Raw genomic sequence first — 26,416 nt, 5'->3', positions numbered from 1 at the left:
CTTAATAACTTTATTAAAAAAATTGTTAGCCACATAAAATAATCAGTTGTTTAGGGTACATCATAAGCAGTGCTATCTTAATTTATTGTAACACTTACATACTTGAGTGTTGAGAAAATGTCATGCTAATAAGATCCTTTGCTGCTTAGCCAAGTTTGAATGTTTAAAAAGAAAAAAGCTCTGATACCAGTAGCATGACCAATTATGATGGGGTAAATTTTGCAGGTCTCATTCAGGAACGTCGCCTGATAACACTGCACCACCACCTCCCCCTCCAAGGCCACAGCCCTCTCATTCTAGATCATCATCTTTAGATATGAATCGGACCTTTACAGTCACCACAGGTAGGGGCTGGAGAACCGTAATGTACATTATCATTTAATTTTAAAGTTAATCCAACACACATACACATTTTATTTTTGTTTCTATTAATACGTCTTTTAAAAATATTGATCTGGTCGAGTGTGGTTCCTCACGCCTGTAATCCCAGCACTTTGAGAGGCAGGCAGATCACCTGAGGTTACGAGTTCGAGACCAGCCTGGCCAACATGGTGAAACTCCATCTCTACTAAAAATACAAAAATTAGCCGGATGTGGTGGTGCATGTCTGTGGTCCCAGCTACTCGGGAGGCTGAGGTGGGAGAGTCCCTTGAACCTGGGAAGCAGAGGTTGCAGTGAGCCAAGATTGTATCACTGCACTCCAGCCTGGGTGACAGAGTGAGACCCTGTCTCCAAAAAAAAAAAAAAAAATTAAGGAAAATTTGGATTAAAAAGATAGCAGCTGAGAGGCAGTTTTTTTTCTTAATGACTAAAGTGTGTTTGAGTGCAAATGATGAAGATGGGAACCTGAGAGATGTCACAGGAAATTTTAAAAGAACGATGTTGTGATATCAAGGGGTTTGGGGGGAGCGGGAACTGATAGGTCTCAATTTGGCTGATGGAGAAGAAGAACTGGCAGTATTGTTGTTACCTTGGTTAAAATAGAAAAGTTAGGGCAGAGGATGATGAAGTTATGTTTTAGTCACTATGAGTTTAGAATGGTGCGGAAAAGTGAAGTGTTAAGTGAAAGGGAAAATTTGGAAGTTTTCATTTGATACCTAAACAGCAGTCAGAGATATGCGAAGAAAATCAAGATTGTGTGCTATTATGGAAACAGGCAGGAGTATGCCAGGAGGGCTTCATGTAATAGAGGTAAGAAGCAAAGTGAGATCTGATGAAAGGCTGTGAGATTTGGTATTTAGGTTACATACAGACCATGTAACAAGTTAGTACTTGCCTTCTAATACTTAACAAACATTCTTAGAAATCTTTATCATGTAGTCACATTCATTCAGCCTATTTCTTCTATTAACAAAGTGGTGATACAGTTACTAAAAAGAAGACTTTTGTATTCATGCAGGACAACAACAGGCTGGAGTTGTTGCCCATCCTCCTGCAGTGCCTCCAAGACCACAGCCCTCACAGGTAATTCTTCAAGGTATTTATTACTAAATGTCCCATGATCGCTTTGCCTGCTAGGTATTTAATTCTATTCTCAAATTATTTGGAAGGTCAGGAATGATCTGTTGGTAATCTTTAATGAGCATTTAATTCAGTGAGGCTAAATCTCATTTTGAAAGATGCACATTTCAAGAATGATCTGAGTTATTTTTTGAAAGAGCCTTAAAAGTGAAACAAATGATAATGTCTTGACGAGAAGAGTTTAGTGGAAACAACAAAGGATTGGGAGATAGGAAATATCCATTAATGTCCTCGGTCTAGCAGTGACTCACAAAATCACTTCACCGGGCTGGGTGCAGTGGTTCACAGCTGTAATTGCAGCACTTTGGGAGGCTAAGGCAGTAGGATTTCTCAAGCCCAGGAGTTCCAGACCAGCCTGGGCAACATAATGAGACCCCCGTCTCTAAAAACAAAACAAAACAAAAAAATTAGTCGGGTGTGGTGGTGTGCACCTGTAGTCCCAGCTACTTGGGAGGCTGAGGTGGGAGGATCTCTTGAGCCTGGGAGATCAAGGCTGCAGTGAGCTGTGATTGCACCACTGCACTCCAGCCTGGGTGACAGAGTGAGACCCTGCCTCAAAACAAAACTAAATACCCCAAAATAACCTCACTGCATCTCTCTGGATGTGTTTACTACATGAGTTAAGGAAGTATAATGACCCCTGCATCCCTTCCACATCAAAATTAGAGTGCTGTAGGAGACATTTATAAAATGCTTTGGGACAGCCTTAGTGGCTAAAGTTAAGGATCACATTATACATAAAATGAAGGAATGAGACTTAGCAGGGACTTGAAAGATAAAGTGGAATTTATTGGAGAGAAAGTATTCCAAACCGAAGGTATGACATGCACAAAGCCATGGAAGTTTGTGTTAAGCCTGGCACATTCCTCATGGGAAAACAAGTTAGTTCAGCACAACAGGAGTAGATGTGTGGAGTGATGAGAAATGAAGCTGTCCATATCGTAGTAAGAAGGATAGAGTTTTTCTTCGAGGAGATGAAGAATTTTTAAAGGGAAGAGAATTCAGATTTCTTTCTTTAGTATCCTTTACTTCCTTTGTCATAAAACATCTCACACTCTATTTTAATTTCTTATTTACTTATTCTCTTCTCCTGCTCCGGACTGTCAACTTTATTAGGGTATAAGTGGGCCTCATTTGTTTTGTTCACAAATAGATATTCAGTAAACACATTTTTAGACTGAAGATGGAGCAGCATTGGTCTGGCAAAGGAGTGGAAGATGAAGGGAAATGTTCCTGACATGTTGGGAGAATAGAGCAGTGGTTTTCACACTTTAAAAAGAGCAATCTTTTTAAGAAACATAGTGAAACATTAAAAAAAATATTTAAGGAAGAAACTATTGTACATTAGCCCAATTAAGAAAAAAATACATGCAAGTGGAGAATGGGGGTAGGGCCAGACCTACCCTCTCCTTCAGTGTACTTTGTTTGCATTACAGTTTTTGAAAAAAATATCTTTTTATTGGAGGTTTATTATCTTAATTTTTTTTTTAGTGTCTTAGCTTTTCACTTATGGTTTAATCATTTATTTAGAGCTAAATGTTACTGTAATACACCTCTCTGAACTTACAGATAATAAAACAGGGCATCTTTATATACTAAGTTTTCAAAGAAGAAGATGACTCTGTGACACTGATAGGCTGTTAAAATGTGTGTTCCTCTGTTTTGAACCATTGCACAGGCTCCTGGTCCCGCTGTGCATCGCCCAGTGGATGCTGATGGCCTCATAACTCACACTAGTACCTCACCTCAGCAGATACCAGAGCAACCAAATTTTGCAGATTTCAGCCAGTTTGAAGTATTTGCTGCATCAAATGTAAATGAAGAACAAGATGATGAAGCCGAGAAACATCCAGAAGTCCTGCCGGTCAGTTTTCGAGGGCTTGGCTAATTTTCTGCAGGCAGTCACTTCCCATGCCATGTTGTGTCAACAGAGCAGATATTAGAGGGGACATCAGTGAGTAAAATATTCCCTGGGTTAGTGTTTCTCAACTTTTTTATTGGCCTCCAATATCTGCTGGTTGCAGTGTAATGCTTACTAAGTATCAGAGTCTGGTGGGGGTGGGGGATTGTTATCACATGCAAAGACACCACCACCTGGCCGTGGCTAAAACGCTGCTTTGGGGGTTTCCATCTTAATGCTAAGCATCTGTCTGTGTGATTTGGTGAAGATTTCCCTGTCATAAGAGGCCATGGTTACCATAGCTCCACTCATTGCAACTTTTCCCCAAGGGGAATTTCGCTAGATGTAACTTTTAGATCTAATTACAACTTTAACTAAAAACAAATTTCAGCCAAACTTCTAATAAAAGCATTTAAAATTTGTATGAGAGTAAGTTGCCTTAGTTAAGCAAAGACTATAGGATACCAAAACTTAATATTCACAGTGTTCTAGGACATTCTATTGTAGTTGCAATGGCAAGAACCTCTCTAGGAATCTCTGACCTAAATTGCTGAGCATAAATGTGAAGTTGGAGAGACCAGAGGAGTTCTGCAATCTCTTTCATATAGGTCATAGCCATGGAAAATTTCCTACTAGCTCCCTTTTAAAACCTGTAACTTTCTGCCATGTCCATTAGGGGACTGGGCTGCATCTAGGAGGGTCAGAGTGGGCATGTAGAGGTGTGCACAGGGTACCGTACCCACTCCCCTGGGTGGATGCCTGCCTTCTCCCAACCATGAAGACTTCCCAGACTAACCACTTAGAGGTTCGGTGCAGTGGCTGCATCCTCACCCCGTCCTTCATTCCCTCACACATTTATGACCCGCGTCCTCGCCTGTCCTCCTTTCCCTCACACATCTGTTACATAGCTGCATCCTCGCCCCGTCCTCGTCTCCCTCACACATCTACTACCTGCATCCTCGCCGCCTCCTCATCTCCCTCACACATCTACTACCTGCATCCTCGCCCCATCCTCCTCTCCCTCACACATCTACTACCTGCCTCCTCGCCCCGTCCTCCTCTCCCTCACACATCTACTACCTGCATCCTCGCCGCCTCCTCCTCTCCCTCACACATCTACTACCTGCATCCTCGCCGCCTCCTCCTCTCCCTCACACATCTACTACCTGCATCCTCGCCCCGTCCTCCTCTCCCTCACACATCTACTACCTGCATCCTCGCCCCGTCCTCCTCTCCCTCACACATCTACTACCTGCATCCTTGCCCCGTCCTCATCTCCCTCACACATCTGTTACATAGCTGCATCCTCGCCCCATCCTCGTCTCCCTCACACATCTACTACCTGCATCCTTGCCCCGTCCTCATCTCCCTCACACATCGATTACCTGCATCCTCGCCCCATCCTCCTCTCCCTCACACATCTACTACCTGCCTCCTCGCCCCGTCCTCGTCTCCCTCACACATCTGTTACATAGCTGCATCCTCGCCCCGTCCTCCTCTCCCTCACACATCTACTACCTGCATCCTCGCCCCGTCCACCTCTCCCTCACACATCTACTACCTGCATCCTTGCCCCGTCCTCCTCTCCCTCACACATCTACTACCTGCATCCTTGCCCCGTCCTCCTCTCCCTCACACATCTACTACCTGCATCCTTGCCCCGTCCTCCTCTCCCTCACACATCTACTACCTGCATCCTTGCCCCGTCCTCCTCTCCCTCACACATCTACTACCTGCATCCTTGCCCCGTCCTCCTCTCCCTCACACATCTACTACCTGCATCCTTGCCCCGTCCTCCTCTCCCTCACACATCTACTACCTGCATCCTTGCCCCGTCCTCCTCTCCCTCACATATCTGTTACCTGCATCCTCGCTCTGTCCTCGTCTCCCTCACACATCTACTACCTGCATCCTCGCCCCGTCCTCCTCTCCCTCACACATCTACTACCTGCATCCTCGCCGCCTCCTCCTCTCCCTCACACATCTATTACCTGCATCCTTGCCCCGTCCTCCTCTCCCTCACACATCTACTACCTGCATCCTTGCCCCGTCCTCCTCTCCCTCACACATCTACTACCTGCATCCTTGCCCCGTCCTCCTCTCCCTCACACATCTACTACCTGCATCCTTGCCCCGTCCTCCTCTCCCTCACACATCTACTACCTGCATCCTCGCCCCGTCCTCCTCTCCCTCACACATCTACTACCTGCATCCTCGCCCCGTCCTCCTCTCCCTCACACATCTATTACCTGCATCCTTGCCCCGTCCTCCTCTCCCTCACATATCTGTTACCTGCATCCTCGCTCTGTCCTCGTCTCCCTCACACATCTGTTACATAGCTGCATCCTCACTCTGTCCTCCTCTCCCTCACACATCTATTACCTGCTCTCCCCTCTGCCTTTCAGTAACAGAGAAAGCTCATTTAATAAAGTTCCTTCAAGTTTCTTATCATCTCAGTTTTCTTGTCAGAATATTTAACATTTTACTCTGATTTGTTACATATTCTATATGCATAATTACATGTTATGTATAATTAATAGTGATAAATATATTCATTTTTAGGCTGAAAAAGCTTCTGATCCTGCAAGTTCTCTTCGAGTTGCCAAAACAGATAGTAAAACTGAAGAAAAGACAGCTGCTAGTGCTCCCGCCAATGTGGTATGCAAAATGTCTTTTATAATAATAATTTTGTACATCATAAGTTATGTGAAATAATTTTTAGAAATAAGGTCAACCAGAAATCATCTAACCCATTTCTCTGCCTTTAACTGTAGTATAGTCAGTCTAGCTCAGAACAAAGTCTGCGTATTTAATGGAGATGATATTCTGTAATCTATGTTAAATATGTGTCACAGGTTCTCAAAATTTAAGTGGTTATTACATTCTTCCCAATATATAAGGTAGAACTTCTTTATAGGTGAAATTCAGTTTCTTTTATTGTAGTCTTCAATATAATAAAGAAAAATTATCAACCCTCTAAGGTTGTTGTTATTCCCTGTTCTCTTAACTTGTTCTTTAACTGTTTTAGGTCTAATTTTTTCCCCAGCATTTTATTATGAAAACGTTTAAGCATACAGAAAAATTGAAACAATTTTTCATTGTACATCATCAGTAAATTCACTACCTTATACCATTATTATTTTAGTATACTTGCTTTAATACATATCTCTCCATGCCATCTGTTCATCCGTCAATCCTTATCTGTTTTATGTATGTGTTAGTCCGTCTGCATTGCTATAAAGGAATATGTGAGACTGGGTAATCTGTAAAAAAAAGAGGTTATGCCGGACACAGTGGCTCACACCAGTAATCCCAGCACTTTGAGAGTCCAAGGCAGACGGATCACTTGAGCTCAGGAGTTTGAGACCAACCTGGGCAATGTGGTGAAACCCTGTCTCTACAAAAAGTACAAAAATTAGCCGTTTGTGGTGGTACGCGCCTGTAGTCCCAGCTACTTGGCAGGCTGAAGTGGGGGGATCGCTTGAGCCTGGGAGGTGGAGGTTGCTGTGAGCTGAGATAGTGCCCTACACTCCACCCTGGGTGACAGAGTGAGACCCTGTCTCACAAAAGGAAAAGAGGTTTATTTTGCCTCATGGTTCTGCAGGCTGTACAGGAAGCATGGTACCAGCATCTGCTTCTTGTGAAGCCTCAGGAAACTTAGAATCATGGCAGAAGGCAAAGTGGGAGCAGGTGTGTCACATGGCAAGTGAGGGAGCAAGGAGAGATGCCAGGCTCTTTAAACAGCCAGCTCTCATGTGAAATCAGAGTGAGAACTCATTCATTACCTTGAGAAGGGCACCAAGCCATTCATGAGGGATCTATCTCCATGACCCAAACACCTCCCACTAGGCCCACCTCCAACATTAGAGGTCACATTTCAACATGAGATTTGGAGGGGACAGATATCTAAACTATATCAGTGTACTTTAGATTGCAGATATCAGTACACTTTCCCTTTGAGGGAATAATTTTGGTAACTTTTTTTTTCTGTTATCTAGACATTCCCAATACTTATAAAAACAGCATGTGTTTCTGAAGTGCTTAAATTCTACTTTCTGGACGCTGTGTGTGTATTAGTCTGTTTTTGCACTGCTATAAAGATACCACCTGAGACTGGGTAATTTATAAACAAAAGAGATTTAATTGATCACAGCTCCACATGGCTGGGGAGGCCTCAGGAAATTTACAGTTATGGCGGAAGGCAAAGGGGAAGCAGGTGGCAGGACAGAAAGAGTGAGGAAGTGCCTCACTTTAAAACCATTAGCTCTTGTGAGAACTCCCTCACTCTCATAAGAACAGCATGGGGGACCACCCCCATGACCCAGTCACCTCCCACCAGGCCCCTCCCTTGACACATGGGGATTACAGTTTGAAGTGAGATTTGGGGACACAGAGCCAAACCATATCACTATGTTTTATTACATTAGTAGTCCTGTGAGTTTTTAAGTAATGAACTTTATTTTTGTCAACTCACAGTAACAAATTAAAAATATCACTTAACTAAAGAGATAGCAGTTGACTATTGTTTTTATTTATTTACAGGTAAATCAAGTTACGGTAAATGCCAAAATGCTGTTTTTTATTCTGCCAAGGGCAGATTCATAATCACCAACAAACTGTCAACTCATTTTTAAAAGTTGTAATTACTGTGCATATTAATAGTGATGTTTTTGGTTTTTTAAAGAGTTGCCTAGCTTTCCATTACTTTATAATGTTATTTTATTCATTAAGATAAATGTTAGTATTTTTGAGTAAGAAATCCTATGGTGATAATGCATAGATATTTCTGGAGACTGCCTTTGTTTATTGTTGAACAGGTATATATTGATTCTGTATCATATTTATGTTAAAACTGTGAATATTACAGTCTTGCATCAATATGTTGCTCTAAAAATATTTATATTGCAGGTATATTCATGATTGTGGTGTCAACTAGAAACATCTTTTCCCACTGTAATTTAAGTTAGCTCTTGCCACAAATATATAGATTTAAAGTAGGACAAGTAACTTTCAATTTTCCAAGAGCAAATGGCTTAAAGAAAGCAAATGGTGTTGCAAAGTGCTAACTATGAATGTCTTCAGAAATGCTTATTATTAATGAAATTCTTGTCTTAAAGAGCAAAGGCACAACACCACTTGCTCCACCACCTAAACCTGTTCGAAGAAGATTAAAATCAGAAGATGAATTAAGGCCAGAAGTTGATGAACATACACAAAAGACGGGTGTCTTAGCTGCTGTTCTTGCATCACAACCTTCTATTCCCAGGTGACCAAAGCTATTCCTAGACACATTTAATTACTAGGAAGAAAAAGCACAACAATTAAAAATAATCAAACTGGGCCAGGCATGGTGGCTCACACCTGTAATCCCAGCACTTTGGGAGGCTGAGCTGGGCAGATCATTTGTGGTCAGGAGTTAGACCAGCCTGACCAACATGGTGAAACCCCGTCTCTGCTAAAAATACAAAAAAATTAGCCGGGTGTGGTGGTGCACACCTGTAGTCCCAGCTACTCGGGAGGCCGAGGCAGGAGAATTGCTTGAACCCAGGAGGCGGAGGTTGCAGTGAGCCGATATGGCACCACTGCACTCCAGCCTGGGTAACAGAGCAAGACTCCATCTCAAAAATAATAATAATAACAATAATCAGACTGAAGTAAATTACGGTCAGACTAGTTCTTTAATTGAGCAGAGCCTTGTCATGTATGGGTAGGTATTCTTCCCATGTTTCCCCCTTTATTATTAAGTTGAATTTCAATTCTATTTTAACACCCTGTTTCAAACCCCGTAGCAGTACATTTTTTAAACTTGATAGTTTATAGTAAAACTGGTATTTTAATTATGGTGTTCTAGGCCAGGAATCAGCAGATTAAGTCTTAATGGGCCAAATTCAGCCTATGGCCTGTTTTTGTATAGTCCATGAGCTAAGAATGACTTTTTCTTTTTTGTAGAAGAGAGAAGAAAAAATAGAAGAGAAAAGAAAACAAAAAACTAGAATATGAGACACAAACTCTTTAGCCCACAAAGCCTGAAATTATTTACTATCTGGTTTTTTACAGAAAAGGTTTGCCAGTACCTACTTTAGACTCTTTTACTTAAATTCAGGTGATTCTACAGAAGAAGAACTTTTTTAATAATTTCTTTTTTTTTTTTTTTAACCTTTCCTATAGTGCTGAAGCTTATATACTACTGCAACTGAGCAAGTGAGGTTGAGCTGTGCTAGTAAGGAAAAAGATGCTCTTTTTGCTTCTCGTGTTTAGAAGTAGCTCAGGAAGGAATAGAGAGGATTTAAGATAAGAAATGAAGGTTATGGGTTTTTTTGCCTTCTTTATCTTCTCAGATCTATTGGGAAAGATAAGAAAGCTATTCAGGCATCAATTAGACGTAATAAGGAAACCAACACCGTTTTGGCCAGATTGAATAGTGAATTGCAGCAACAATTAAAGGTAATATAGTTTCTGAATCTTTATAATGTTCCTTATCTTAGTAAAGAAGCCTAAAGAGAAGGAATGTGACCTCAGATACCTCCAAGATCACATATATGATTCTCTTCTCTAATTTTCTAGATGCTTTGACTGTGGTTAGTTTACCCCTCCCTGCCACACACACACACACACACACACACTTTTTTTTTTTTTTTTTAAGAGATACGATCTCGCTCTATCACCCTGGCAACCTGGGCTCAAGCTATCTTCCCACTTCAGCCTCCTGAGTAGCTGGGATTACAGGCGTGAGCCACTGCACCCAGGTCCTAGTTTGTCCTTTTATCAAAGACAACTCAGATTCCATTAAAGGGACTTAAACAGGTCTAAAGAAGAAGAGAAGTGGCAGCAATTTCAGTCGTCTTGCATGTGGAAAGAGAAAAGGCAAGCCTTAAATAGAAATGCTGCTTATGCAGTGTGTACTACTGTTATCTAATACCTGAGAGGAATGTGTTTGTTTTCTAGTAACTATAATTTCTTTGCATCCCTAGAAATAAAAATTACTCCTACTTACTCCTTCCTTATTGAGTCAAAAAAAAAAAATTACTCCCAGAATCACTTATGGTTTCCCAGCATTATTAGGTACTCATGTCCTACAAACCAGTGGTTCTCAAACCTTAAGGCATATACAGGTAATCTTGGGTCATGTTAAAATGAAGATTCTGGTTTTTGTAGAGCTAAGGTGGGACCTGGGAATTCTGCATTTCTCATAAGCTTCCAGGCAGTGGAGATGTTGGAGCACTGTTGGCCCCACTTGGAATAGAACAAAGATGAGATGAGAGTCCATGGAAATGAAAAATGAATGCAGTTAGTTAATTCTTGTAACATTCTGTTCATGCTCCTCATTTAGCATTTATTACACTGTCCTGAAATTATTATCTGTGACACATTTGTCTCTCTGTCCTACTACAGTGAACTCATTGAGGGTAAATCATAATCATTTCTGTTTAGGAAGACCACGTAATATACCATCCAAATCAAGACACTTTTGAGAGGAAAAAAAGAGGGTTGAATTGTTATTATTTAGGCCAAGACACTGGGTATAAACTGGGATTGTCCTAGATAAACTTATGACCATCTTGTCCCTGTCCTCGAAACCTGGTGTGTTAGGCATTTGTTAATGTCTGTTGAATGAATGATATAAACTTATGACCACTTTGTGTCTATCCCCAAAACCTAGATCATATGTTAGGCATTTGGTAAACATCTATTGAATGAATGATATTCTTGTATAACTCTGTGATCAAAGGAGAAGACATTTTTAGTTATATGATTATTAATTTAGTCCATTGTACAGGAAAAAAGAACTTGAAGACAAGCTTAGTAGTATAATACCATGAAGATGAAAATTTTGTTAATGCATGTTTTTCTGAACCAGGGAAGACCATTGAAACAAGTATATAGAAGCTATTTTGAAAAATTACTTTTTTCCTTACTTCTGAGAACAGGAAATGGGAAGTAAGGTACAAAATAGAGGTAGTTCTGGTTAAAACACAATACTGTCCATTTGAAAGAGAAAAAAAGGAAAGTAAGTAAGTTAGAATATGGTGGCTAACTGAAAAGACTGCCTAAAATCAACATTGATTAAAAATTCTGAATGCAAAGTTATTCTTTGGGAAACTAAAGCTCAAAATGAGATCTAGGAGTTGATGTAGCCAGATGTCATCACTAGGGAAAAGAAGCTACATTAACAAATTCATCTACAGTTAACCCAGGGGGCAGGTTTATTGCAAAATTCAGGTGTTAATACCCATTTGTGGCAAACAGTGACTTTTCTAATAACTAGACATTCTATTACCCTGATTTGTGTAATAAGAAAATATTTGAAATTACTAGGATCTTATTTTAATATTAAACATATAAAGAAACTACATTTCTAAAGTGAAGTATACTTTTAACATATGAATAAGCTCTCCCTTAGTCGTCTTGACAAATTTAAATTGTTTTCTTGAAGCAGAGCTGTTGTTAGATATTTCTTCATTTTTATATACTTTGAAACATAACTTGGCCTTTGCATCTTTTTCAGGATGTTCTTGAGGAGAGAATTTCCCTGGAAGTTCAACTGGAACAACTTCGACCATTCTCTCACCTATAAGCCAATTGCCGTTAACTGTGAACATACTTGTTTTTAAGTGGTTTTGGGTTCAAAGCCAATTTGGAGACCCAAACATTCAGCTCACTGCTTAATTCAACATTAAATTTTATGATTCTGTTTTGCCCTATATGTTCACCATTGTATTTAAGTATCTTTTATTTTTTAATTTCGACAATAAAAAGGTCAGGATGACGTTTTCTGGAGGGTAGATTGTGTTTGTTGGCACACCCACCTTTTCTGTTCCATAGCATCTGGGATACGCAGTGCTTCTATGGCTAATACCACACACCAATTTAATTTATAGAATGGGCTCCTCATTTACGTCTCAGTCACAGACTCAGAAATAAATTGTCAGTTTGTCCTTTTATGTTTAATATTTTACATAAAGCCTCTATTCTATAAAAATCTTTAGAAAGAATTTCCCATTTAATTTTTGATTTTAAAGAATTATATTGGATAAGGCGGTTTTCACCATAAGCTAATTTACTCTCTGCAGCCATCTACATTCTTCACAAATCATGTGGTACGTTCAAGCCTCTTTTACATGTCAACTTGTGACAAATATAAACATGTCAGATTTTATATTTTCCTTGTGGAAATGTGATCAACTTCATCAGCGACTTCGAACTATTTTATGTGAGCTTGAATAATTCAGCAGTCATGTAAACTTATGAAATAGGTATGAGTAATGGCCTTTCTTAATTTTTTTAAGTATTGTTTTAAAACTTCTGAGGATCTCAGTTATTCCCAGAATAAAGGGAAATTCCTTAAGATTTCTAGTTTACCTTTAGCCATCTTGTCACTCATTCTTTTGCTATACAGACAAGTTTTTCCTATTAATGAGTTTCTGGAGTATGCCTTATTCAGGACAATATACTGTTGTAGATTTTGTTTAATATTATATGATATATACATTTTGATCCATTGCTAACAGCAGGTATTCCCTTTACGATTTATTCTGTCTATAGGATCACAGATGTTAAACTGCATGGATGTATCTTGGCAGAATCAGAAGTGTGGTTTTACACCAATAAAACAGCATAATATTTTAACTTTTGTTCATCTTTTTAACAAGATTTAAAGTTTTAAGAAATAGAAGATTTTGCATTTTCATTTCTGAAAGAAAAATGTTTAAATACTGTAGATTCACAGTCCTAAACTGCAGTGATAGATTTTGTTACTATAAACAAGAATATGGAGAACAAGGGAAACTGACAACCTGAAGCTGCCAAGATTAATACAATTTTTACCTGACAATATCTAGGTAAAAATATACATCAGCTGAAGTGTCCAAGTGGCTTTCAGTAAGGCTTTAGTTGTTAAATAATCAATTTAAAGCATTAAAGGCCCAGGAAACTACTCAACACCTATGTTTTTGAGAGTGTTTGTTTTAAAAGACATTTTTACTCAGCTGCATTTCATTACAAGCAAGTTTTGCTGTTTCTATTTATTTTTGTTTTTTAAAATTTGCTTTTTAAAAATAGCCTTCTAATTTAACAATGTCAAAAATATTTTTTAAAGCTTCTTAGAATTTAGCCTTCCAATAAATAACACTTAAAAATTATAGAAAACTTTTTAGTACTTTGTAGTGGTATATCTTTAATGCTCCCTAGAGGAGTACATTCATATTAAGGATAAGTGTGGCAAGTTTTTGAGTAAATTGCCATTTGTGTTTCTTGTCCTTTTTTTTTTCTTTTTTTTTTTGAGACAGAGGTTTGCTCTTGTCACCCAGGCTGGAGTGCAATGGAGCCATCTCAGCTTACTACAACCTCCTACTCCCGGGTACAAGTGATTCTTCTCCTGCCTCAGCCTTGCAAGTAGCAGGGACTACAGGCGTGTGCCACCGTGTCTGGCTAATTTTGTATTTTTAGTAGAGACGGGGTTTCTCCATGTTGATGAGGCTGGTCTCAAACTCCTGACCTCAGGTAATCCACCGCCTCGGCCTCCCAAAGTGCTGGGATTACAGGCTTGAGTCACCAGCGCTCTTATCCATATTTTAAATCAATAATTGTTTCATGAAAATGTTAAAAATGGTAAATCACCAACAAATTAAAATATCTTTCTAGACTGATCACTTAAGAAACACTTTCATTCTGCTTTTTTCATTAGATCATAAAACAAAGCTTTACACAACGTGCTTGCTCTGTCTTAGGTTTCATCACATCAAATTACTCTAAATAATATTATCCATGAAATATAGCTACCAAAAGAAGTAGTTCAAAATTTTGGACTCAAAATGCACTTATACATTCTACATAAGTGAGCACAAGTGATAAAGTTTAGAAGTTGGAAAGATCCTATGGGTCATCTTAGTTTATCTCATCATCCATGACAGTTACTCTGTTTCTTACTAGATATTTTGGAACAGAGCATATATGTTGTCTGTCTTTGCTGGGGAGAATTGGCACCCCTGAAGTTTTCAAGTTCAGTCTCACTTCTCCATACTGCTTTTGATTGCATTTTGAAGTACTGACAGCCATAGGAACTTATCATCCTCTATTTCTGTAGCACAAATCCATTTATATTTTGGACCTTGAAGAATAAATGCATTCTTGACATCTGTAAAAGCATTTGAGGTATACTAATTAATCTTTGCAGGTAACAATCAAAATGAGAAAAAATGTTAATACTCAAAAATCATCATCTTTAAGAATTTTTTAAAACCTAAAAAGAAATACATATCCAGTGTAGAATATAGCTTCCTAAAATTACTGAATAATTCAAATGCAGTGTAAAATGATGTCTTTATATTACAGTTATTGTAGTTAGCAATTATTTTAAAGACTAACGGACAGATGATGTAATGTTTTTTAATTCCTTGTCTCAGTCACTCCAGAAGGAACTGGAATCAGTAACAGTCTTTACTGATAGTTGTTATAAATAAAGATGCTAAGAGCTAGACCTAGACGACCTCAGTATGAGAGCCAGTGACAGAATCAAGCCAGCTACTTAGCTGAATGCCCACTATCTGTTAGGTTACTTAACAATGTTTTGACATAGGTCACAGCTGATTGTCATGATGGGAGGGGAACTGAAGGAGACATGTTTCATACACTAACCATACCCAGTGATGATAGGTAATTAAGCCTTTTTAACCTGAGTTTGTATTCTAGTTGGAAATACTCATATTTTTCTCAGGCTCAGATTTAGAATGGGGCTGAAGCCACTGGGAAATAGCCCTTTTATTTAGTTTGGTACTTCTGTAAGGTCTTGGGTTCCAACTTTAACCAAAAGTCCTGTCTTTACATGCAGTGAAAAACATTGGAATGAGAGATGTTACATTCAGATTGCCTGGCCTAACAGATACTGGAATAAGATATAGATATAGATCCTTTTGGGAAGTAAAGTATAGGATAATAACAAAATAGGTATAGTGGGTTTAAGTAGGATTTCGTTTTTGTGACAAAATGATATTTCTATTGGAATTATTGTGCGTGAATAATTTACCAAGCATCCTTTGCATATCTGTTGATTCCTTTATTTAACAATTCCCAGCTTAGATGCAAACTTTTTTTTTTTTTTTTTTTTTTTTTTGGGGAGACGGAGTCTCGCTCTGTCACCCAGGCTGGAGTGCAGTGGCGCAATCTCGGCTCACTGCAAGCTCCGTCTCCCAGGTTCACGCCATTCTCCTGCCTCAGCCTCTCCGAGTAGCTGGGACTACAGACACCCGCCACCACGCCTGGCTAACTTTTTTGTATTTTTTAGTAGAGACGGGGTTTCACCGTGGTCTCGATCTCCTGACCTCGTGATCCGCCCGCCTCGGCCTCCCAAAGTGCTGGGATTACAAGCGTGAGCCACCGCGCCCGGCCACGCTTAGATGCAAACTTAAGGAAGAAAAGGTAGTGTCAAATATATAATAATCACTTAGTCCTAGTAGAATGGGAAAGTAATAGATAAAAATTTAAAATATGCTTTAAGACTGTAGCATCTTCAGACAGTATAGAATAGTGGTTGAGAGCTCCAGCTCTCATGCCACTGCTTCAAAGAACGGTAATATGGGGCCTTGCCTCCCTTTGTGATTTTTGAAAGCTGTTTTTCTAATATCTAAGGTTCGTATCTGAATGCCAGAAGCCCTGTCTTTAACTATTTCAAAGGTAGATGAAAGTTTACATTGTTTAATGAAATTCTAATATTGGGAGAATTATTTGCAACCTGGTAAATTATAATTCCAGTCGTTTTTCTACTGTTCTATTAAGAGCTTTACATTATATAGCTTTTTGAAGGTATCTGTCTCTTGGAAGAAAAAGAATACATACACTTGGAATCTGGAATATTTTCTATGAGTAACCGATGAAGGGCCACTGACACAATGAACTGGTAGGTTGTTTTTGAAGTCCTCTCAAATGGAGTATGAGATGTGCCCCGACTAGAAATGAGCAGTGCATCATTGAAGAGGAAAAGGCTGAGATCATGGATGTGTTCATAGAGCCTGTGTTAAAATGGAGAAGGTACAGTTTTAATACATAACATACATGCTTTGTTACATAGTTAACCATCTTGAAATTGATAAGTCACTAGTCAAAGCTTTTACCCCACTACTGACATTTTGAATGGCTGGTTGAAGTTCTCAGTATAATATTCCTCCTGATGTGATTCACCCCTCCTGTGTCTCTGAGGTCAGGTCAGTACTGTGGGCCATCAGGGCTCCTGGTGAAGTGCTTTGAGTTTGTCCATGGGACAAATATTTGATAATCCATGTGGAAAAAATTTTGAACGCTGACTTTCCCTTCTTTATGAAATGAATTACTTTGTGTCTGTGTTGTTAAATTTTTGTCAGTGTTGGTATTTTGATGTATTTGGGCAATCTGAAGAATATAAGTCTTTTGTTTCACCTTTAAGGATAACAAGGCTGGGCGTGGTTACTCACGCCTGTAATCCTAGCACTTTGGGAGGCCAAGGCAGGCTGATTATGAGGTCAGGAGTTCCAAAACCAGCCTGGCCAACATAGTGAAACCCCATCTCTACTAAAAATACAAAAATTAGCCATGCATGGTGGCGCGTGCCTGTAGTCCCACCTACTTGGGAGGCTGAGGCAGGAGAATCACTTGAACCTGGGAGTCAGAGATTGGAGTGAGTTGAGATTGCGCCACTGCACTCCAGCCTGGGCGACAGAGCGAGACTCCATCTCAAAAAAAAAAAAAAAAGGATAACAAGTTGGGGTAGAGAGAAACACAAGAACTGATGTGGCATGAGGTATATTAATAGGAGAAAAAAGCATTTATGTAGAAGTAAATATAAACATTTTTACTTTTGATTGGAAAGTAGTAGATAACCTAATACAGTTAATTGTTTGAAAGGTAAAAATTAAATAGTTCTTTGTTTTTGCTGAGGTTGCTACCATGGTCAACTGTAGGCATATTTATCAAGGGGCAAAATTTGGTGTCCTCAACCTCCCATCTGTTATCCTCTTTGCTTTTCTGTCATTGGAGCGAGATTGCTGTATTGGGCAGGCCTCACTGTGCTCTAGTGTGGGTTAGTCCCACTGAACTCTCCTGTGGGAGTGTTCTAGCCGAGCAGTGAGTGGCGATAGCCTGGGAGGAGCTTGGGGAACCCCACCCCACCGTCCAACTCCCCAATTCCCCCTCCCCACCAGGGGTGGCTAAGTGAAGCAAACTAAATGTTTTAATAGAGCATAATTGTTTTCCTTCCAGAAGCATCAAGCAACCCTCAGAAGTTACTCTAATGAAGAGTCTATATATTTATGCTTGTTCAGGTCTCTTATTTTTCATCTTCACCATTTTCGTTTAATTTTTAAGTTGTCAGAACATAAAGTGTTACCAAACGCTTAAGTGACATCAATCCCTGCTATTGGCTTTTATTTAGTGTGCCTCTTTCCCCTCTACTTTTCCACATAGCACGGCCTCACCCCTGTCTTCACTCAGGTCACCCAAGTTACCAACCTAGTACATATCCTTCCGCTGTTTTGTACTTGCTCGGGTAAACACACACACACACATCTATGTACAGGAAAGGTTATTGCCCTTATCTTACAAAAATCTAAGATTTTCCCTACTCTTTTCTTGCTTTTCTCACTCAGCAATGGAAATCACTTCAAGTTAATGGATAGGACTTTTATTCCTTCTTTTTAATGGCTAACTAGTACTTCATGGTGTGGGTGCACCATCATTTATTCAACTCTTCCACTATTGATGGGTGTTCTCTTTGATGGACATCTGCTTTGTTTAGAGGCTTGGGTCCCCTCCTTTTTTCCCTCCCTCTCTCGCTTACTTCATTTTTTTTTTTCTCTATTTCCACTGTGAATGTTGCAACGAACAGATTTCTTACATAGAAACAAAGTCCTAATATTTGTTCTTCTGTCAGATACAATTCCTGAGAGTAGGACGGATTGGTCAAAGGCTACACAATAGTCCCTCCTTATTTATGGTTTCCATTTCCACAGATAAACCTATACATAACTGTTACTACTTTATGTCATTATAATTGTTCTATTTTATTAAATATTGTTAATCTCTTATGGTACCTAATTTTTAAACTAAACTTTATCATAAGTATGTATGTACATCAAAAAACGTGATGTTATAGGGCTCCGTACTCTGAGGTTTCAGCCATCTACTGAGGGTCTTGAAAGGTATTTTCATGGATAAGGGGGGACTGCTGTGTATATTTTTATCAAAGACCTCCAGGTTGTTCTTCATAAAAGCTGCTATAATTCATATTTATAACTCACTTTATATAGTAATGGCTTTAATTTGCTTCTGATTTACCTGGTGGTTTTGTTAAAATGCAAATTCTGATTGAGTAGAGCTAGGGTGGCCTGAGAATTCTGCATTTCTGGCAAGCTCCCTGGTGATGCTGAGTCCACACACTTTCCTAAGGAGCAAGGCACTTCAGTCATTTGTTAGTTACAGCTATGCCTAAGAACTGGGCAAAGGACTGGATCAGGTAGTTTAAAAATGTCCAAGAGTACCATGTTTCAGGTTCAGCTACTTGGACAGCGTTAGGAAGTAGGAGTTGTTTAGGTGTGTGGGTCAATGGAAACATAGTGGTCACCCAGCCACTAGAGCTAGCTCTTTCTTGCAAACATTTTCTGCTTGTCTTTGGTTATGATTTAGGCTGGAAGGAGTGGGGTGCTTCACATTTACTGATATCTTGCAAAAAAAATATTTCTAGATCAAGTCAATAGGTTATTCTGAGAATAAAGGAATGAATAGAACTAAGGATGAGGGAGAGAGGAAGCAAGAAAGGCAGGAGGTGCATTTTAAGTCAGTGATGGGCAGTCTGTGGTGAGTAGCCATTTTGAATAGGTGAAAGAATTCTACCATGGTCTTGCTTTTTTGGGGGAGAAGGGGAGCCATATTTTTTTTTTTACCATATCCATGATAAGAACAATTATTTCTCCTATCATAGAAGTTTAGAAAACGGTTTAAATCTGTAATAAAACTGCTGTATCCGAATTATCAGGAAATATGCCAACAGAGTGCTTTGAAGAAGTAGCATTCAAAGAGGTACTTGCTTTGGTAAGTTGGTGTTCAGTTTTTTTCCTTTGGAAGGGACAGCGCTGATATTAGAGGTGAATGAAAGAGAATTCCAGTTTTGTGACCCACTTGGACCAGGTGGATGGTTGGCCCAGGGAAGGAATGGAGCAGCCACACTAACTTGAGCTTAGAATTGAGCCATTTGTAATCCAAGGACATGAGTGAGGGAAAGACACAATGAGGTTATTATTTCATTCAGATTCTGAGAGGGCTATTTTATGTATGATTTTTATCTAGAAAAACTTTTCAAAAGCCATTTACTAAATTAAGCCCCTCAAGATCTCCAACGTTTATCCACAGACCAAACACCAAAAACTCTAAAAATTTAACCGTTCCTCTAAATACGCAAAAGCAGATACAGTCATCCCTTGATATCCGTGGGGAATGTGTTCCAGGACCTCCTGTGAAAACCAAATTCTGAGGATGCTTGGTATTTGCATATAATCTGCATATTATCTCTAGATTACTTATGATATCTAATACAATGTAAACACTATGTGAATACTTATACTGTATGAGGTTTTTATTTGTTTTTTTAATTGTATTTATTTATTTTTTAATGTTTTCCATCCTCAGTTGAACCTATGGGTGTGGGGCCTGCAGATATGGCTGTAATTTCACCTTTAGTATTGACATAATGGAGTAGCTGCAGTGGCTCTTAGTGTTTCACAAATCTGCCTCTGCTCACACTCAGAACCAACTGAGTTTTGTTCTGAACTTGAATAGAGTTTCTTTGCTTGTTTACAGATAGATTCAGTGATTCAGCAAAATGGAACACAGCTACTATAATGTACATTCTTAACTCCATTCTAGAAGTGTTTTGTTATTGTTGTTAAACTACTGTGTTAGCCAGCACAAGAGACACAGAGAAAGGCAAGAAGTACCCAACTTATATAAATACATAAAACTTTAAAAGAAAGTTTTAGGCCGGGTGCAGTGGCTCACACCTGTAATCCCAGCACTTTGGGAGGCCGAGGTGGGCAGATCACAAAGTCAGGAGTTCGAGACCAGCCTGGCCAACATGGTGAAACCCCATCTCTCCTAAAAATGCAAAAATGAGCCAGGTGTGGTGGTGCACGCCTGTAGTCCCAGCTACTTGGGAGGCTGAGGCAGGAGAATCGCTTGAACCCAGGAGGCAGAGGTTGCAGTGAGCCGAGATCACGCCATTGCACTCCAGCCTGGGCAACAAGAATGAAACTCTCTCAAAAAGAGAGTTTCAGTACATGGACAGCAGCAGGTCATCAGCACCACTGTGAGCTGACCTGAGTCAAAACTGTTTATCACCTAGCCTGGTAGATCACAGTGGCATTTGGGATCCCCAAAATGAGTCAATTCTGGACCAAAGTCTAGTATCCTTGAGAAGCCTGGGTACATTTTCTCCAATGCATAGTTACCCTGCTAAGTGACTGTAGATCCCTTTGGGGAAAGCTAAGAGGAAATTTACAGTATATCTTTTTGGCAGTATAATAGGATATTTCCCCAAGGAATATTGGCCTGGGAAGTGGATGGCTCTATTTGATGAACAAGGCCGGGCCTCTATTCACCAGTCCTGCACTACTTTTGTACCTTTGGCAAGACTCCATTGGAAGAAAAAAAAGCATGCTTAAAAATCAGCAAGTTTCGGCCACGTGCAGTGGCTCACGCCTGTAATCCCAGTACTTTGGGAGGCCGAGTTGGGAGGATCATCTGAGCCAAGGAATTCAAGACCAGCCTGGCCAGCATGGGAAGACCCCATCTCGTTAAGGAAAAAAAAAAAAATTCAGCAAGCTTAAAATCACAGACATGAAAATTAGTGTTTATGAAAAAAACGATAATACAGAAGTTCCAAGGTATAAAATATATTCTAAAAGCTTAACATACCCAAAATAATGGTCCATGTCCTCAGAGGAACAAATTGCCCTCTGAATTTCCCAGCTCTTAAAATAACTGTATGACTTCATCTCTATTTTAAATTTCATTTAGAATGCGAACACTTACTCGTTCTTTTTGTGTCATAGTTATTGTTTGTTATTTGTGGCCAGGTGCAGTGGCTCACACATGGCCAAGATGGGTGGATCACTTGAGGCCAGGAGTTCAAGATGAGCCTGGCCAACATGGTGAAACCCCATCTCTACTAAAAATACAAAAAAATTAGCTGGGAGTGGTGGCACGCCCCTGTACTTCAAGCTGTTTTGGGGAGGCTGAGGCATGAGAATCGCTTGAACCTGGGAGGCAGAGGTTGCAGCGAGCCGAGATAACACCACTGCACTCCAGCCTGGGCAACAGAACAAGACTCTGTCTCAGAAAAAGAAAAAAATATATATGCGTTTAGTAATTGTTACTGTGTTAGTGAGATTATTATGAGGAAGGCTTGGTTCACCTTTCTACCTTCTGGTCCAATCACTGGAAACTGCACTGCCTGTGCACTGGGAGACCTGGTTCTAAATTCCAGACCAGCACTTATTCTATGCCTTTCGGCAACTTACTTAAGCCAGATTGCCCACGCATAATGTGGTTCCTGGCCTACCTGCCTCATCAGGTAATTGTAATTAAATCTATCAAATGAGAGAAGCTAACATATGGTAAAGTGTAAATCCTTATATGAATTGGTCTGTATGTATAAATACAAGCAGAGTATGTTTCCTCTAAGTAAAAATTCCTGGTAGAAATCATGGGGATGGCATTCCTTGGGTTTTATGTGATTTTCTAAAATGACAGAAAACAAAGTTGCAGGCTAAGTATTGTGCGATATCTTTTGGAATATGAGCCTGTTTGCGTTTACCTAATTTCAAAACTTTTTTTTCCCCTGTAGAGACGGGGTCTAACTATGTTGCCTAGGCTGGTCTAGAACTCCTGGCCTCAAGTGATCCTCCCACCTCAGCCTCCCAAAGTGCTGGGATTACGGGAATGAGCCACCACACCCAGCCAATTTCAAATATTAATTTGAAATTACATTTAAATGTATTAGCAAATAATATAAACGTAATCACTGAGACAGTGTTGTTGACCTAAAAGGAAGAAGCTGAGGCAAAATCAATATAAGTAGAGTTTATTTGGGCTATTGGGGACTGCAACCCTGGAGCATAGATTCAGTTACCAGGAATATACACCCCAATTAGTAGCATTTACAAGTGGATTTTTAAAGAAAAAGAAGAGGCAGTTCCAGAGTTACCAAGATTTTATACTAAAATAGCACAAGCTATTGATTGACTATAATTGTTCTTTGTCTACGATTTCCAGTAATGTGAAGATAATGGGTGAGGCAGCCCAGGAACAATTACGCCTATGCAAGCATGGATGGGGAGGTGTGACTGAAGTCCCATACTCATGTCTCTCTGGGCCTGGTAAATTTTTCATACCTCATACCTCATAGCTCAGAGTAGTGCCTATTTAAATATAAATGTACCTCACAATTAGAGCGTAAAATGGTTTTGGATTATCCTAAATCTTCAAAGTATTCTCATTTGTCCAAGTACTGAAGACCAAAGTCTAATTTCTAATAACTAGACCTCCAGCTTCCAGTCCACATGTAAAGAGCTGGGAAGTTGTAGGCCATGTGTGGTGGCTCACTCCTGTAATCCCAGCACTTTGGGAGGTTGAGGTGGGGTGGGGGTTCACAAGGTCAAGAGATTGAGACCATCCTGGCCAACATGGCAAAACCCCATCTCTACTAAAAATACAAAACTTAGCTGGGTGTGGTGGCGCGTGCCTGTAGTCCCAGCTACTTGGGAGGCTGAGGCAGGAGAATCGCTTGAACCTGGGAGGTGGAGGTTGCAGTGAGCTGAGATTGCGTCACTGCATTCCAGACTGGCAACAGAGCAAGACTCCGTCTCAAAAAAATAATAATTAAAAAGAAAGAGCGTGGAAGTTGTCAATTCTGCCCTCACAACAACAACAACAAAAAGTAGCTGAAGAACTCAGAATCAACAGCTTTTCTCCCATCCTTTATAGAATTGAAGTTATCACCCCAAAAGCTGGAATGATAGGCTGCTACAGAGAATCAAAGCTTATCAGAAACAGAAATTGCCTGCATGGAGTAGGGATGCTTGAAGGGTATTGGCTTAATTACTAGAGATAAAGTGTGGACTAGCTTTAGCATTTAATAACTCTGGGCTCGCACACTGGTGTGAATTTTGCCTCTAGGAGCCTGCCAGATTCTTGCAATAAAGAGCTAATAAAAATTTTCTTATTCTGGCTGGGCGCGGTGGCTCACGCCTGTAATCCCAGCACTTTGGGAGGCCAAGGCAGGTGGATCATTTGAGGTCAGGAGTTCGAGACCAGCCTGGCCAACGTGGTAAAACCTCATCTCTACTAAAAATACAAAAATTAGCCAAGGAGTAATGGCGTGCACCTGTAATCCCAGCTACTCAGGTGGCTGAGGCGGGAGAATCCCTTGAGCTTGAGAGGCAGAGGTTGCGGTGAGCCGAGCTCAGGCCACTGCATTCCAGTCTGGGTGAAAGAGTGAGACCCTGTCTCAAAAAAAAAATATATATATATATATATTTTCTTACATGGTAGAGAGGAGAAAAGTACCATTTTGAAATATGCCCAGAGTATTTTGTTCTTAACAAAGGCGTGACCTCAAGGGAAACTTGTACTAGAACCTAACCAACTGGGACTTTACCAGCACCTAATCAACCTGGGAGAAGGGAAATACCCAACTCCAGCCACCTCTAACCTTACTGTCTCATGTTAGAGGTGGGAAAAAAAAAAACAAAAACAAAAACTGAGAAGCACTTGTGAAGGTCACAGTCCAGAAGTGACAGACTCATTGAAAGACTGAAAATTGATCATAGAACTATAGAATGTTTCTCCTCCTCTGACATCTTAACTACCACAGCAGTAGGACTCTGGTATAATAATGGGATTATAGCTAAAATAACTGCAAGTTTCAGACCCTATTTAAGAGGGGGTCTCTAAGGAAACCCAAAGATGATAGGGAGAGAAAAGGACGCTGGAGAAAACTGTAGCCTCTGATGCCAAGCTGCAGCAAACAGTAAATATGACCTAACTCCCAGCCAGATAAACATAAAACTTCACACTGAAGGCCTGTTTAGTTCCTTTTACCTGACACATCATGTCTGCTATTCAACAAAAAATTACAAGGGGTACTGGCTGGGCATGGTGGCTCACTCCTTTAATCCTAGCACTTTGAGAAGGCGAGGTGGGCAGATCACCTAAGGTCAAGAGTTCAAGACCAGCCTAGTCAACGTAGTGAACCCCCATCTCTACTAAAAATACAAAAATTAGCCAGACATGGTGGCATGTGCCTGTAATCCCAGCTACCCAGAAGCCTGAGTCAGGAGAATTGCTGGAACCCAGGAGGCAGAGGCTGCACCACTGCACTCCAGTCTGGGTGACAGAGTGACACTCCGTTTCAAAAAAAAAAAAAAAATTATAAGGGGTACTAAGAGGCAACATACACAGACTGAAGAGACAGGGCAAGCATCATAACTAGGCTCAGATACAGTAGAGATTTTGGAATTATCAGAGCAGAAACTTAAATATGATTAATATGTTAAGGGCTTTAATGGAAAAAGTAGACAACATGCAAGAACAGATAGGTAATGTAAGAAGAGAAACCAAAACTCTAAGAAAGAAAAGGTAATACCAGAAATAAATATAACAGAAATGAATGCCTTTGGTGGGGTCATTAATACACTGGACACAGCTGAGGAAAGAATCAGTGAGCTTGAAGATATGTCAACAGAAGCTTACCAAGCTGAAAAGCAGAGAGAAAAAAGACCAGGGACAAAGTAGGGGTAGCGGGTAGGGACCACCAGGGGAAAGAATAGAATATCCAAGTAATAGGGACAGTTACAAAAGGCAAATCATATGCATAACGGAAATACCAGATGAAGAGAGACAGAAGAAATATCTGGAGTAATAATGACTGGAGATTTTACAAAATTATTGACAGCAAACTATAGGTCCAGGAAGCTCAGAGAACACAAAACGATAAAAAAAATCTACATCTAGGCATAATACATTCAGATGTAGAAAATAAAAGAGAAAATCCTCGTCACTTCAGAGAATACAAAAACAAAAACCCACCTTACTGTCAACAAAGAGTCAAACTCTGTAAAATAAAGAGATTTATTCTGAGCCAAATATGGGTGACCAGGGCCTGGGTCAGTCTCAAGAAGTCCTGAGAAAATGTGCCCAAGATGGTTGGGTTCCAGCTTGATTTTATACATTTTAGGGGGACAGAAGTTACAGGCAAACATCAGTCAATACATGTAAGGTATACATTCATTTGATCCAGAAAGATGGGATAACTTGAATTAAGGGCTCCTAGGTCATGGGGGGATTCAAAAGATTTTTTGATTGGCAATTGGTTGAAAGAGTTGTTATCTAAAGATCTGGAATCAATAGAAAGGAGTGTCTGGCTTTAGATAAGAGATTTGTGGAGACCAGTGTTCTTATGTAGATGAAGCCTCCAGGTAGCAGGCTTCAGGGAGAAGCCTTAAGACTTAAAAGATAACATACTCTTAGCTGAGTCTCTCCTGGATCAGGAAAAGACCTGGAAAGAGGAGATTCTCTACAAAATGGAGATTTTCCCCAAAAGAGATGACTTTGCAGGGCCATTTCAAAATATGTCAAATAAATATATTTTGAGGTAAACCATGATTTATTGCAGGGTCTGCTATCTGCCATGTGATACTATACTAGAGTTGGGTTAGAATTTGGTATCTTATTTCTACAAGGATTTCATTTTATCAGTCTTAAGATCTCTGTTTCAATGTTAGTTTTGGTCAGTTGTGCCTGAATTCTTAAGGGAGGAGAGTATAATGTGGCATATCCAATCCCCCCTTCCTATCATGGCCTGAACTCATTTTTCAGGTTTACTTTGGAATCCCCTTGGCCAAGAGGAGGAGTCCATTCAGTCGGTTGGGAGGCTTAGAATTTTATTGTTGGTTTCTATTAGCCATAGAGGAACAAGGA

The 26,416-nt window shown here is 40.0% G+C and overlaps 2 protein-coding genes across 6 annotated transcripts in view; one reads left to right on the top strand and one right to left on the bottom strand.

Moving 5' to 3' along the window:
* Positions 1-13,048, top strand: part of REPS1 (RALBP1 associated Eps domain containing 1) — an 86,150-nt gene extending 73,102 nt beyond the window's left edge. For 3 of the 5 annotated variants that reach the window (XM_003255790.3, XM_003255789.3, XM_012506070.2), the window contains 7 exons: positions 226-344; positions 1,400-1,464; positions 3,200-3,385; positions 5,984-6,079; positions 8,539-8,687; positions 9,760-9,865; positions 11,928-13,048. In XM_003255790.3, the coding sequence (XP_003255838.1) occupies positions 226-344; positions 1,400-1,464; positions 3,200-3,385; positions 5,984-6,079; positions 8,539-8,687; positions 9,760-9,865; positions 11,928-11,996 (790 nt within the window). In that variant the 3' untranslated portion in view covers positions 11,997-13,048. The remainder of the gene's footprint in view (positions 1-225; positions 345-1,399; positions 1,465-3,199; positions 3,386-5,983; positions 6,080-8,538; positions 8,688-9,759; positions 9,866-11,927) is intronic. The other 2 variants (XM_030809760.1, XM_012506071.2) reach the window with 1 other exon arrangement.
* Positions 13,049-14,053: 1,005 nt separating this feature from the next.
* ECT2L (epithelial cell transforming 2 like) overlaps positions 14,054-26,416 on the bottom strand; it is an 88,707-nt gene continuing 76,344 nt past the window's right edge. Inside the window, exons 19-20 of the mRNA XM_030809759.1 lie at positions 16,253-16,425; positions 14,054-14,555 (exon numbers count right to left, since the gene is read on the bottom strand). Of these exons, the coding sequence (XP_030665619.1) occupies positions 14,428-14,555; positions 16,253-16,425 (301 nt within the window). The 3' untranslated portion in view covers positions 14,054-14,427. The remainder of the gene's footprint in view (positions 14,556-16,252; positions 16,426-26,416) is intronic.

The sequence above is a fragment of the Nomascus leucogenys genome, chromosome 3, assembly GCF_006542625.1.
Source record: "Nomascus leucogenys isolate Asia chromosome 3, Asia_NLE_v1, whole genome shotgun sequence".
NCBI classification, from domain to species: domain Eukaryota; kingdom Metazoa; phylum Chordata; class Mammalia; order Primates; family Hylobatidae; genus Nomascus; species Nomascus leucogenys.
This window is presented reverse-complemented; position numbering and strand designations above follow the sequence as displayed.